The sequence below is a fragment of the Salvia hispanica genome, chromosome 4 (genome assembly GCF_029641045.1).
Source record: "Salvia hispanica isolate PSC_SH4W2 chromosome 4, Shi_PSC_v1, whole genome shotgun sequence".
Taxonomy (NCBI): domain Eukaryota; kingdom Viridiplantae; phylum Streptophyta; class Magnoliopsida; order Lamiales; family Lamiaceae; genus Salvia; species Salvia hispanica.
The window spans coordinates 4,476,728-4,490,106 of record NC_142695.1 but is presented as its reverse complement, the minus strand read 5'-3'; the positions used below and the strand labels follow the sequence as shown (position 1 = coordinate 4,490,106).

The window sequence follows — 13,379 nt, the reverse complement described above, 5'->3', positions numbered from 1 at the left end:
TATTCTAAAAAAATATATCAAAAATTTCCCTTTTTATTTTTTATTTTAGTTTATTCTGATGATTTAGTTTTTAAAAAGATTTATATAAAAAGAACGTCGGTCTTATATAAAATAAACTAAAGCTTGACCAAATTTTATTTTTATATAGCTATTATCTAAATATAAATAAATATATATTCTATAAAAATAATTGTAAAATTTTATTATGTTAAAATTTGATATAATTAGTTGACCATATTTTTTTAAAATCCGAACTCATTATAATAGAATCAACTATTTAATTAATTAAAATTTTGCAATTATTTTTATGGAGTACTATATTTTGTACTATATTTTTTTTATCTCAATAATAGCTATATAAAACATGAAATTTGGTTAAATTTTAGTTAATTACATTTTTATATCAAATCAACATCTTTTACATGTATTTAAAATGAAATAATTTCAATAAAATTAGAAAATAAATAAAAAATAAAATTTTTAAATTTTATGGAATATATAAAACTTTAATCTTTTTTTTATAAGTATTTTGAAGTAATAAAATTTGACTTATTAAATATTTTTAACAACAATTACGTAACTTCTTCGATTAAATATAATAAGCAAAAGTGCATGAATTAAAATACATATTTTGATTTAATGTAGTAGTGAGAAAGTGAAGGGAAAATTTTTAGAAATAATTTTTTTATCATAAAATGGGATACACTTGTCAAATATTTAGTAGTGCATTGTAAAATGTAGTATGCAATGCATGAGGTGATCCCTTCCGATATTATAGTAATAACATTATTTGTAGCCGTCTATAATATCATAGGAACTCGAATTCACCTGTATTCCTAGTTGCGAGTTAAAACATAAAAGGTTTAATACGATAGACCAAATTTACGATATGGATTAAACATTTTTTGAGATAAAAATGACTTTTCAAAATCATGAGGTACTTTTTTTGTAATTATATTGTTTAATTTTTTGAGTCATGCATAGAAAATCTCATGATATTTATGAAAAATTGAAAAAAAAAAAAACTAAATTGTCATAATTAAATTTTAAATAATTAGTGTAATTACTAAATTTGTTGAAAATATAGTGGTGTGTCCTTGCCTCCCAATCCAAACTCTCTTTCACAAACACAGATCACAAATCAACAACAATGTCTCTCCACCTAGCCCTCCACCCTCCTTCCTCTCTCACTCTCCTCAATCCATCTCACAGATTCCGCTGCTTCTCTCCTAAACCCCACTCTCTCTCCTTCTCTTCAAGCCCCAGGCGCGCCGCCTTCTCCATTCGCTCCTCATCCGATAATCCTGCCTACGTGGACGAATGGGGAGACAAATCGGAGCCCGAGCCCGAGCCCGTCTCCAGATTCTCGGCCGCCGATCCGCCCAAGGACGACGACGAGTGGGGAGGAGGAGCTGAATTGGGGAATGGAACCCCGGCTGCTGCCGACGGTGACGGGAAGCTCTGGGAGCTTAAACGGGCTCTCGTGGATACTGTTTACGGCTCGGATTCTGGGTTTCGGGCTTCGGCGGAAGTTCGGGCTGAGGCGCTTGAGCTTGTTACTCAGTTGGAGGCTGCTAATCCAACTCCCGCGCCTACGGAAAGCCCTGATTTGCTCGATGGGGATTGGATATTAGTGTGAGTTCGTTGTTTTATTCTTACTTTTGCTACTATGTGCATTTTCTGTGGTTAATTGATTTCATTTTCGAATTGAAAAAGTTGTGCATTTTCTGTGGTTAATTGATCTCATTTTCGAATTGAAAAAGTTGTTAGAGAAGAAGGTCGTTTATGTTTCATGAGAATCGGGTAAAATTAGATAGAAATTACTCTTGGACTTTTATTTTATCTATTTAGGCAAATCGTAAAGAGTAAATGATCACTGAATGAATTTGTACTTGTGCTAATATGAACATGTGGTTTGGGGGTCCAACAATCAATTAGACTACTTGCTTTTTACTGAAGAATTTGGAATTGGTGATTCCCTAAAGAGTCAAGCTTCCTTTTTCTCACCCACCAACTAATTATTTTGGTGCTTATCACAAACCATTTAATTTTTCCCTTGAAATTTGCTCTTATTTACCAATAAGAAGAGGGCACTGATCTTATTTGTAAAAGTGAGTTTTCATCTTGGAATAACTTTATTATGCAAAACATAGAGGAAGCATTTACTTTTGAGGATAAGCATAGGTAGATAAAAGGTAGTGTATTATTAATGCTTCAATCTTCATTAGTTGGATGAATTGAAATTTGGGGTATGTTGAGGTCGTTGATTACTGTTATCATTTGAGCTAGTTTAGTTTGATTCATATCTCATTGAAAGGGTGAGATTGGAAAAATCTTGATAATGAGGATAAATTGCTCAATAAATTACTGAAGCCTGCCTTTAGGTTGACGTGCCTGGTTGAGGCTCAGGTCAAGGCTCACTCTTTTTAGACTTTTGGCTGTTTAAATGACGAGAGTTGATCTGTCATACTAGCGAAGTTTATGGGGCTCATAAAACCATAAAGAAAGCTTTTTAAATCAGTGCAGATGATATTTGCAGTAACTGGGGCTAGCAAGATTGTTGGTGGGATTGTATTTGCCAGATTTTTCCTGGTATTTGGTGATGACGTGATGCTGAAAATATGTTGGTAGAAGGCGACAAACTTTTATCGCTGACTTAAAAATATTGTTAAAATAAGTCTGAAAACATGTAAAACGAATGGAGTATACAGATTTTGAGTACCTCCATATACTACTGCTGATCAATTTGGCTCTCTAGCCTAAGATTATGAAAAATGGATGCATTTGGCTCTTTTTTCTGGGATCATTATAGCCAGAAATTAAATAGGTGGGATATGAAGCTCTGTATATATGCTGCAATTCCTCAGATTTTCATTTATCATGCCTCAGGTACACAGCCTATTCTGAATTATTGCCTCTACTAGCGGCAGGCAGTATTCCGCTTTTGAAAGTTGAAGAGATAAGCCAATCTATTGACTCGAGCAGCCTTACCATTGAAAATTCAACCACATTATCGAGTCCTGTTTCCACCATATCGTTTAGTGCTATAGCATCCTTTGAAGTTCGGAGCCCATCAAGAATACAAGTAATTTTCTTACACCACCTGTATATAGATGAAGTGAGCTCCATGGTTGGAGATATGTGTTATCTAACTAACTACTCATCGTTCACAACTTGTGCAGGTTGAATTTAAAGAAGGGAAATTCAAGCCTCCAGAGATCAAGTCAAGTATAGATCTTCCCGAAAGTGTCAATATTTTTGGGCAGAACATAAATTTATCGCCAGTACAGCAGTCTCTGAACCCACTTCAAAATGCTATCGAGGGAATTGCACGCACCGTCTCTGGCCAGCCTCCCCTTAGCGTACGCATTCCCGGTGAACGAACAAAATCATGGCTTATGATTACATACCTTGACGAAGATTTCCGTATATCAAGAGGAGATGGTGGCCTTTTTGTGCTTGTGAAGAAAGGAAGTTCACTTTTGGATTAGCACCTATCATATGGGAGGCAGATTTGTTGTGTGTATATATCTTTATACATAAATCAGCATTTCCGTTGCTATTGATGATGTGATTTTTTGCAAATACACATCGCATTACGATGTTTGCAGCTATCTTTAGACTTGAGGCATATGCAGATTCAACTGAAAAATTGTCTGCTGCCCGAAACTGTGCACATTGAAATTCTAGTAACATTATTATCATACTTATGTCTATTCTGTGTTTCTGTAGTTCAATATATATTCCTGTTCGTTTCTTTTTGCTATCTCAATCCATTAGAGTCAAAGTCTTTGCAATAAGAAGAGTTTTATAAGAACCATGAAGACAGTAAAGGAGTAGCAATGCAATATAAATGGCACATTAAAAGAGGTTAATTTTTATTCATGTAGTTGTCTTAAGATGGCCAGTGTCTAAACAAAAAAGAATGAGGTGACAGTGAATCAGTGATCAGTCGTTACTATCAACGAGAAGAAGCAGACTTAGATCAGGCATTAGTGAGTCCATTGGCAGGAACTTTACCCGTCGCAACGTCCTCACAAAAATCAATCAACTGTTAAATGCCAATTACAAGGGATCTAATCTAATATCTACTCACCGTGTGTGCTATTCTCCAGCCAAAGACCGGAAAAAACACCCCGGCTTCAGAACCCCCCATGAATTGTTTACACTGCACATCGCCCCAATTTGAGGCCTGCACAAAAAATTTGATGATGCATTTACTCTAAACTTGGTTAATTTGGTCGCTGCTCACCACCATGGAAACTTGTAAATTTCCCCAGATGTTAGACTCCCAATCGAGGCAAATGTCGTTAGCAAAGTCAGTTTGGTGAAGATGATCCCAGTGGCAGACCAGAAGCACTCTAATAAATAATTTAGTCCAGGCGCTCCTTGTGCCCTAACACTGATGGTCCTCTGATTTTAAGGCGCCTGGGCCCTATCTCAGTTTGCCGAGGTTCCCTCATGGTTTTCCCTAGTTCATTCACATGTATTCGATCTCTGTCAGTTTCTCCATGGTTACTCACAACTACGCTTTCTTTTCTCTTAAACTTGATTGAGATTGGAATTCTTCTTGCCGTCGGTGGTTTGTCACCACCAACCGAGGCTTCTTTTGAATCTGCAGAATTAGAATGGCCATGACGGATTTGATCATGGTCAGCAGTAGGACACCACTCATATGATGTTAATTGCTTGCAATGTACTTCAGGTTGGAGCTTCTTGAGACGCTTGAATCCCTGAATAGAGAAGTTGTATATTGTCAAAATCAAATATAATAAGACATGAAACGGGGATGCTCCCACTAAATTGCAACTGTTACAGTTAGTGTGAGGTGAAACATGGTTTGCATTTAAGCACATTTTCTGGACAAAATTTGATCAGTTAGGACAACAGGGTGACTACCATTCTAGTTTCGTGATGTCACTACATTTTACTAATAACTAGTACAAAAACACCATTTTTGTTTTGCAAAATAACAGTTTTACACCAAAACAGTAACATTCTGAAGGAGCAACAGATGCATAATAATCAGCAATAATTTAAATCAAGAAAAACAAACAGAGCCAACAGTAAATATATTTATATAAATAGTTGCTGCTGAAAGCCCGAATGCATTTCTTTAGTTCTTTTTATTTCTCTTTTTTTAGCTGATCATTTCTCCAAGTTTCATTCACGCCGTCCCTTTGCTATCATAAACTTATAAGCAAATTTAGAGATATTATACAAAACAAGCAATTTATTTATTTCCGTATTCAAGTCATAGAGCAGAATTGTAAATGCTCCAAAAATAACAAAACGGCTGAATTCTCTACCTGTTGTTCAGTATTAGCAGACTGAGAGAGACATTCAATCTTCTGGTCCACTTTAAAAGACCTCCGTTTGACACGGAAAATTTCAGAATCGGAATCATCACTTTCTTCAATGATGGTATCTCTGGTAGCCAGATAGTGACCAAGTTTGCTTTGGGAACTAACATATTCGCTGCATGAGGATTTTGAGACTTCAGAGCTATTTCCAACAATATGTCTGGACAACAGCTGAGACATTTGATTCTTCAAGTTGGGGACTGTGTGTTCCTATAGTGGCAACAAAAATTCACAACCATGTAAGTCTATACTTGGATGTATGTGTGTGTGGGAATAAACAACTCAAACGAGAATGAATCTTACATTAGTGTTATAGTCAGGATTTTCAGTTGACATTAGTGAAGATGAACCAAAACCAGAATCGTAATAACAATACGAAGTTTGAGTCCCAGCAGATCCAATGCCATCACAAAAGGGATGATTTGGAACTTGGGAAGTTTCACGAGAAATTTCGCAGTAAGGAATATAACTATCACTTTCAACTCCTGAGTATATGCTAGATAGCAAAAGAAAGTCCTCACTTGTTCTACAACATTTTTCAACCTTTTGTGACATACTCTCCTCCTGTTCAAACTGCCTTGCTGCACCTTCCATTTCCAAGATATCTTCCCTTACACACAGTGCTAGAATGCCTCCACAATCCAAATGAAGTGATTTTATATCTGATATAAACCAAAGAACTATCATCATTAAAATTTATTGCATAAATATCTTGGTGATGAAAGTTGACATTAATATGAAGTTTGTTATACCATGGCGAAGGCACAGAGGATGCGAGTAGCACCGGCAATTGAGATATGCTACATAACAATCGCGTTTGCATAGACTGCAAAGAATTGTTCCATGGGAAAAAGAAGAAATAGCAATCCATTCCTTCAACTGCATCACACACCAGCGAGCACGATGCTGAAATCGGATCAAATTTACAAATGAAACCTTAATGTTTTCATGACATATCAAGTCTTGATATGAATAGTCTCGGTCTTCGAGTTCTGCACTAGCATAAAGCAGCATTGCTTCTTTGCATAGCAGCTCCTCTTGAGGAAGGAGAGGTGTCCTGTTAAGCAAAGCATAGCGGCAGCTAGCTATTGACCCCAAAGGAAACCAATCACCAACAGCAAAGTTGACAGCTTCACCACAATTGAAACCTGAAAGTCCCAAGATCAAATGTATTTCACTGATTAGAAAGATCGGGAGACATCATTATTAAAGGTGTACCAAGTTCCAGAGAAAAAGTGCAAACCAGATATCTTAGAAGAAACAAAACATACCATGGCTGAATCCAGCATGATAAGCCCTGGGAAAAGTAATTACATATTCACCAGGCTTCTGCACAGCTTTATAAACAGGAACATCATGTTCGAGCAAAACTTTGGGTGGAAACAATGTCGTTTTGCCTAAAAGGACATCAAAAGCTCCATCCTCACCCTCAGCTGACAAAATTTCTTGAGTATAAACATGCTCCCTGACAACCTTTTCAAAATCCTGAGCTGCGGGACCAGGAATGCCATACCAAGTTTTTGCTGCACCACAATGATGATAATTGATGCTGCATATGCAAAAAATCTATCAGCTTAGAACTAAAGGAACCAAAATGGTAGTAGTATTTCAAGTAGGAGGGCACCTACCTGTACAAATAATGATCTTCCACATGCCATGCAAACATGCTAAAAAGCATTCCAATGTAAAGCATTGGTTCAGTGACTCCCTGGAATAGACCAAATATATTAAGTTAAACATTCCTAAACTCAGACTGCATAAAGTTCTAACAAAAGGATTCCATTTACCGGAATTGATGTTTCTAAAAGACGCAGTATGGATTTTGGCAGCCGTGAGAGTTTCTGAAATCAAATTATACAAGAATTACTTAAATATCCGTATAAATGTCCTGAAGAAACTTCAGAAAAGCAAAATATAATAGAAGGGAGGAGGTGGTTAGTATAGTTATGAAGTTGAGAAGTTCTGTAAGCAAATGAAGAATGGTAATTGATGGAGAAAATTTGTCGAAACTAGAAACAGCTTTGAAGGGAAGGATTGTGGAAGGCACTCAAGCTCTCTAATATTATGATATATACAAGGGTAACTAGTAGTAAAAAAAGTAGGCATACAATTGTCTTAAATATGAAGAGCTTTCAATAAGGAAAAGAGACAAGGTACTAGAATAAATTCATAAAAATCTTACATATGGGTTTCATAGAATACAAATTTATGCGACCCAGGATATGTAACCTCAGAAGTACTTATATCTTGTCCTATTTTCTTAGTAGAACTGAGATTTCAATATCAAGGGTAATAAGAGTATGACATGATAATTAAATAAGTGATTTTTTTTTGGTGGAGTCAAGACCTTCAAGTTCCATCTGCTTTTTCCAAGCGGGTCACTGGGAGAAGATGAAAATGCACTACCATCAACATCACATGCATATTCAACACTTTCGGTCTTTCCACAAGCTATTTCATGCCAAAATTCTTTTTCCATGAATGAGGGAGGAAGGCATCCAGCACTATAATATCTACGAGTGAAAATCTTGTTCGCCATTTTCTCGAAATCACGAAATGTATAGTTTCTGAAAAAGCACACTCGTGTTGAAAGCCTTAAATTAACTAAATAAGATTATCATATTTAAAAAATAAAAAACAAGTATGCACCTTCCACTCATGAAAAAGGTGACCTTGTCAACACTATCCCATTCAGCCAAACGAAGAGGCTGCACACTAGTTGTAAATTTGAAACCAGCTTTCTCTTTCATAAGAACTACACCAGCAGGCACAGAAGCACTCACAGGAGATACAATCTTGCAGATACCTGAAGATGAAGCAAATTTTCAGCAGTAGGTTTTCGATCCAAGGGCCTATAACATCAAATTATCAAATAATGATGAAGTATAATGTGAATGAAGGAAGAAATGGACCACTGGAACACTAGAGCAGGACAAAACATATTATCGTTCAACAGGCCAAACAATATAAACCTCCACTCAGTTATGCAATAAAAAACCTAGGAAACTTGAGTAGAACTTGAGCAGTGTACAAGATAGATTTTTTACTTATCAAAAAGAATAGATATAGTAATTGAAAGAGAAAACATTTGCATAAAACCAAGAACCTAAAATTAGCCCTACCATATTTTGAGGCTTCTGGAGCTATCTTTTGCAAATAAACTAAAGGATCCTGGAATTCCTCCATACTTGGAGTGTACAACGGACATTCCGGAATTTTCTCAGTCCATTCAAAGTCAGGTGTATCAAACTTTTCAACTTTGCGCTTAGAAATTTCAGCTCTTTCATTTAAATTGCTGCCAATATTTGAGGACATAAAGGAGTTTCTGTGCATCCTCACACCACATGATGCAGGTCTTAAAGCTTCCCCACCACTCCTATGCATCATGTTAGTCAAACAGGGGGAATCATCTTCCCTTTCTATTTTCATCTGATCAAGCCTTTTACGCTTCAAAAAATCCAGTTTAGATTCTCTTGGAATACATGCCCTTCCTTCCACCTGCCAAGTAAAGCAATAAAAATAAGATATATGCATGTGCATACCTTAGACTAGATTGAGACAAAACCATCTTTTCAACTACAATTTAACAGGCAGAAACATTATCGAAAAACCCATTTCCATGAATTTGGTAAGCAAAGCCATGAGAGGATAACCTATTTTCATCATTCACTTTCGTTTGTTTCCTTGGTTGGCAAAACTCAAATACAATTTTCAGCCATCATATCATGGGTCTATCCTTCTAAAAATCAGCATACACTGAAAAACAGCAAGTCTTCTCTAGCTATCTCATCAGTCATCAGGTGAAGCTATATAGTACTTCACTACCTTATGAAACACATTATAAGCAGAGAGAGATATAATAAAACAACTTCAAAAAAACACAAACTACGAAATTGGTCAAACAATGATCATGAAACTTGCGCGATACAGTCTCACCTAATTTTTTTTTTTAAAACACCTGCATGAACACATCCCTAAAGATCTGTTCATTAACAAAAAACTAAATTTGCAAGATCTGAAGTTTCATGGAAAAAGCAAGATACATTACAAAGTGTGGCACTTTGCCGCTGAATATATGTAGAAAAAAGAATTTGGATGGAGTATGACTACCAATTTAGTTATCCAGTTATCAATCAGGGGACGAAGATTTAAACAAAAAAATCACCAACAACAAAAAAAATAAAATGAAGCAGAATAATCATTGAAAGCGGAGTACAACATCAAAAATCCCAAAGTTTTAGTACTAATTGAAAACAGAATGCAAAAACATGTACATTTGTATATACACATATACATAGAGAGAGGGAGAGAGAGCTTCGCGAAGAGAACAGCAAATATTACTAAAAAAACATAATAGAAAGACTGGATGACAGTTGTGAATATCATAAGAATGCTTAAGATCCAAACGATCAAAAAGTCAGCCATATGAGCTACCAGAACCTACATTGAGCACAGAAATTGAAAACGGAAAACAAGAGAAATTAAAACAGAAGAGGCACGATTACTCCATCAACTAACAAACTATTACTCATACTCACCATCTCATTCCCGAAAACTCCACAATTAGACTCCGTCTTGTCCAATTTTTCGCCGGAAGTAGAATATACGCTTGAAAAACCGACTACAGCTGCCCTATACGACACTCCAGGGCAAACCAAACCATAAAAAATCGATTACGCATCCCACATTCTCCCTCAACCTCCCGGGACCGAGTCAAACTCAGATCCGAACGATTCCACCCACCTGGTCACCCAGCCAGCGAAACAGACGTCGGCGTCCTACGAAACGGAGTCCGAGTCAAATCATCCGGCGCCACTGTTTCGCCGGCGAAAGAGTAATTTTCCGGCGGGTGTAGAGACAACACAGAAGCGCGTTTTGTAAGTATAGAGAGAGAAAGAGAGAGAGGAACAGTAGATGGAATCTTTCCAAAAAGTGGGGTTTGGAAACCGTAAAAGAGAACTGGAAATGATAATTTTATTAATTTCAATATATAATTTCTGTAATTAGTCTTAAATTAATCACAGCGGATAACATAAATTAGATTATTAATTCCGTAATCCTATTTTTCTTAAACAAAAGGGCTATATAAATTAGTGGTGGTGGTTAAGTTGGTTCAACCAAATGCCTGCAGATCGAAACGACGACGTGGGCTTCATATTCTGCATCCCGATTTTGCCCCTCGAGGGGATCTATATTTACGGGGAGCAACGCAGGTGGTTGGGGGAGGATAGAGCTTTCTCTGAGGGGCTGAAATGGAATGACGGCATTACCGAAGAGTTGGTCAGAAGGTAGTAGTCACGTGGGGTGAGGAGCAGGTAATGAGTATAGGGATGCGGTTTTGTGAGCCGTTGGATGTCAATCTGTTACTCCGTATTAACGGCGCAGAAACGGAAATGTGGACAAAAGTTTACGCATTTGCCACGTAAGGCTTCTTTTTAGACAGCTTTACGTTGGTTTCAGCATCCACTAATTACGTTTTAAAAGCTGTTGATAATAAATTAACAATAATGATACAATGGTAGAGCTCTATCTTCCTTTTTCTATGGGACCCAATATTTAAATAATTATAGCATGTACAATTAATTGCTAAACATATGTACTAGTAAAATTTAAACTACGAAGAGCATCTCCAAAGTTTATTAATTTATTTTTAGATTCATACAAATCTTTAGTTTTGAAATAATGGCATGCATGCTCCTCATTTACTGTTTAAACTCTTGTACAAGCTTCTTGTTTTGGTTCAATTTTAAGCATGGAATTTCTAATTTGCTGTATTTTTGTTCGTCGCAATGTTGAGATAATTTAATATACTTGGGTGTTCGATTGTCAAGATTAAATCTCATGATTAAATATGTATCATGTTTGGTTCATAATATTGAACCCTACAACTTAATCCTAGATGGATAGTGACGTGATAATTAGTCATAGCCTCTCCCCTCTAACTAAAATAATCTCATAAATTAATCCTAGATGGATAGTTACATGATTATTAGTCATGGCAACCGAGCATCACCTTACTATTTATTCCATGATACCTTGCAGTGATTATTTTTTCTTTTCAAAACGTTCTTCCATAATAAGTGGATTATTTTTTAAGTAAAAATAGATACTAGTACTAGTATTTTTCATTTCATTTTATTTCATTCACTACTATTTTATACTCCTACCATTTTCTATTTAATTTTTTCTTCTACTTTATAATTAATGGGAGTATTTTTTTTGTATTCTCTCTAATATATAGAAATAAAACATAGTACTAGTACAAATAATAAACATTAAATATCATGCTAAATTTGAATATTTTCATTATTATAGTTGAATACTCCACATTTTGAATAAACCAAATCAAGAATATTCCTGATATTTATAAAATCAATAATTAGTCACCTTAGGCTATATTTTCAAGATTGAGTTTCCGGTCACACATTACAATAAAAACTAATCTCTAAATATTAAAACATGTAGAAACTTATGAAAATAATAACAAAGAAATATTATTATTGTTGTTGTTGTATTTGCTGAAATGTATATCAGCTAAGTACAGTAAGAAGCTTTGTAAGACGAATACTACAGAGAATCTCATGACAGTGAAGCACACCATAAAACCATCAAAATCAGAAGATGGAAGCTAATTAAATGTGAAGCTCACATCCTTCCTCACTTTCTGTTGAAAACGGAGTAATTTTTATTGCAAGAAGCAATATAACAAACTCTGAAAGCTGTAATTTATGTGAATTGAACTGAAATGACAATTAAACGAAATTAATACTTCTATATTCTCGTACCATGCTTTCTGGTCTTTCAGCTCCTGATCAGACAGCAAGCACTATAATTACTATGAGAAGCACGATTCCAAAAATCACGAGCAACAAGCAAGTCTGCGGAGGAAAAAGGAAATATGAGAAACCAACTACAGTCTGCATTGCTATTTAGTGGAGGTGAATTGATGTCAATAACTCACCAGTGATGAATTCGACCGTTGGGTCTTAGCTGCTTTGATAAGCTGTGATTTTGCATGAGCAGTTGCAGCATGTGAACCCTCAATGTTGGAGCCAATATCATCTGGGAAGATGAAAAAACTATATCAGGCTCCTTGATGCATTAACATCAAATGCAATGCAAAATCATTTACCAATCATTGTCCCTTGCTCGTGAACAAGTACAGCAAGGTCCTTGAAAATCTCATTTACTTCACCAATTTCAAGTTTTTCCATTTCATATAAATCTCAAATATTGATTGAAAATATTCTCCCACAGATAACACATGAAAATGGACAAATTTTTTTTACTAGCACAGCAAAAACGTCCCAAAATATCTAACACAGAACAAAGGATAGGCAGTTAACTGATCAAGCCAGAGTATGATCATGATATGAATTCCATTTCTAGACACCTAGCAGTTAGTATAACAAATGACAAAACCCTAACAAGTAAACACACAAACAAGGCTTCATTCAGTGACACCATACCAATCCTCAAGGGGCATCAGCCACTGCGTAAACACACACACGAACACAATCATACTCGAATTTCACAAAAACCTCAAACAAACATCACAAACATTTACTCGTCAATTCAAAGCACAAGCTAGGGCATTGTCGCAAACAAGACCTTGATCGTTACTAGCCGTAAAGAGAATTGTCCCCGTCTCGTCTCCGATTAGGCACTCAGCGATCCTCGTTGCACGGCTGGCTGGCAGACCCCAACATGATGGCTTCCACGTGGGTGGCTGTTCGTATGCTGACCAACTGAACTGCTGGTGTTGGTATGGTGGTTCCCAGCACGACGGCGGTAGTGACTGCCCCTGCTGGAGCTGTTGTGGCGGGTTCGGTGGATACCAACAAGAGTTAGCTTTTGATCGAGGGGGCTGCTGGTGGGTGTATGGATACGGCAGCTGGTCGGTGTTTGGAGGCGGCAGCTGGTAGCCGGAGAACTGGAATTGCGGCTGTGTAGCTGCGTACAGTGGTGTTCCATCGAGTGGGTCAGGTTCTGGGCGCAACAGAGGGAGCGTAGCTG

At 36.5% G+C, this 13,379-nt stretch overlaps 2 protein-coding genes and 1 long non-coding RNA gene across 3 annotated transcripts; 1 reads left to right on the top strand and 2 right to left on the bottom strand.

The window, feature by feature from the left end:
- The first annotated feature begins 1,106 nt into the window (after positions 1–1,106).
- Positions 1,107–3,716, top strand: LOC125193922 (Plastid-lipid associated protein PAP / fibrillin family protein). The gene is made up of 3 exons (XM_048091863.2): positions 1,107–1,635; positions 2,890–3,085; positions 3,183–3,716. The coding sequence occupies exons 1-3, from the start codon at positions 1,151–1,153 to the stop codon at positions 3,489–3,491; spliced, it is 990 nt and encodes a 329-aa protein (XP_047947820.1). The 5' UTR covers positions 1,107–1,150; the 3' UTR covers positions 3,492–3,716.
- A 138-nt stretch (positions 3,717–3,854) lies between these two features.
- LOC125193921 (lysine-specific demethylase JMJ13-like) lies at positions 3,855–10,309 on the bottom strand. Its single transcript, XM_048091862.2, has 11 exons — positions 9,902–10,309; positions 8,486–8,861; positions 8,013–8,169; positions 7,711–7,930; positions 7,151–7,204; positions 6,992–7,071; positions 6,635–6,912; positions 6,116–6,511; positions 5,667–6,025; positions 5,310–5,573; positions 3,855–4,733 (listed from the first exon to the last, which is right to left on the bottom strand). The coding sequence occupies exons 1-11, from the start codon at positions 9,902–9,904 to the stop codon at positions 4,374–4,376; spliced, it is 2,547 nt and encodes an 848-aa protein (XP_047947819.1). The 5' UTR covers positions 9,905–10,309; the 3' UTR covers positions 3,855–4,373.
- Positions 10,310–11,992: 1,683 nt separating this feature from the next.
- LOC125191938 (uncharacterized) lies at positions 11,993–12,564 on the bottom strand. The gene is made up of 4 exons (XR_016137645.1): positions 12,496–12,564; positions 12,325–12,425; positions 12,149–12,241; positions 11,993–12,027 (listed from the first exon to the last, which is right to left on the bottom strand). It is a non-coding gene; the product is annotated as an uncharacterized LOC125191938 (long non-coding RNA).
- Between the last annotated feature and the right edge of the window lie 815 nt (positions 12,565–13,379).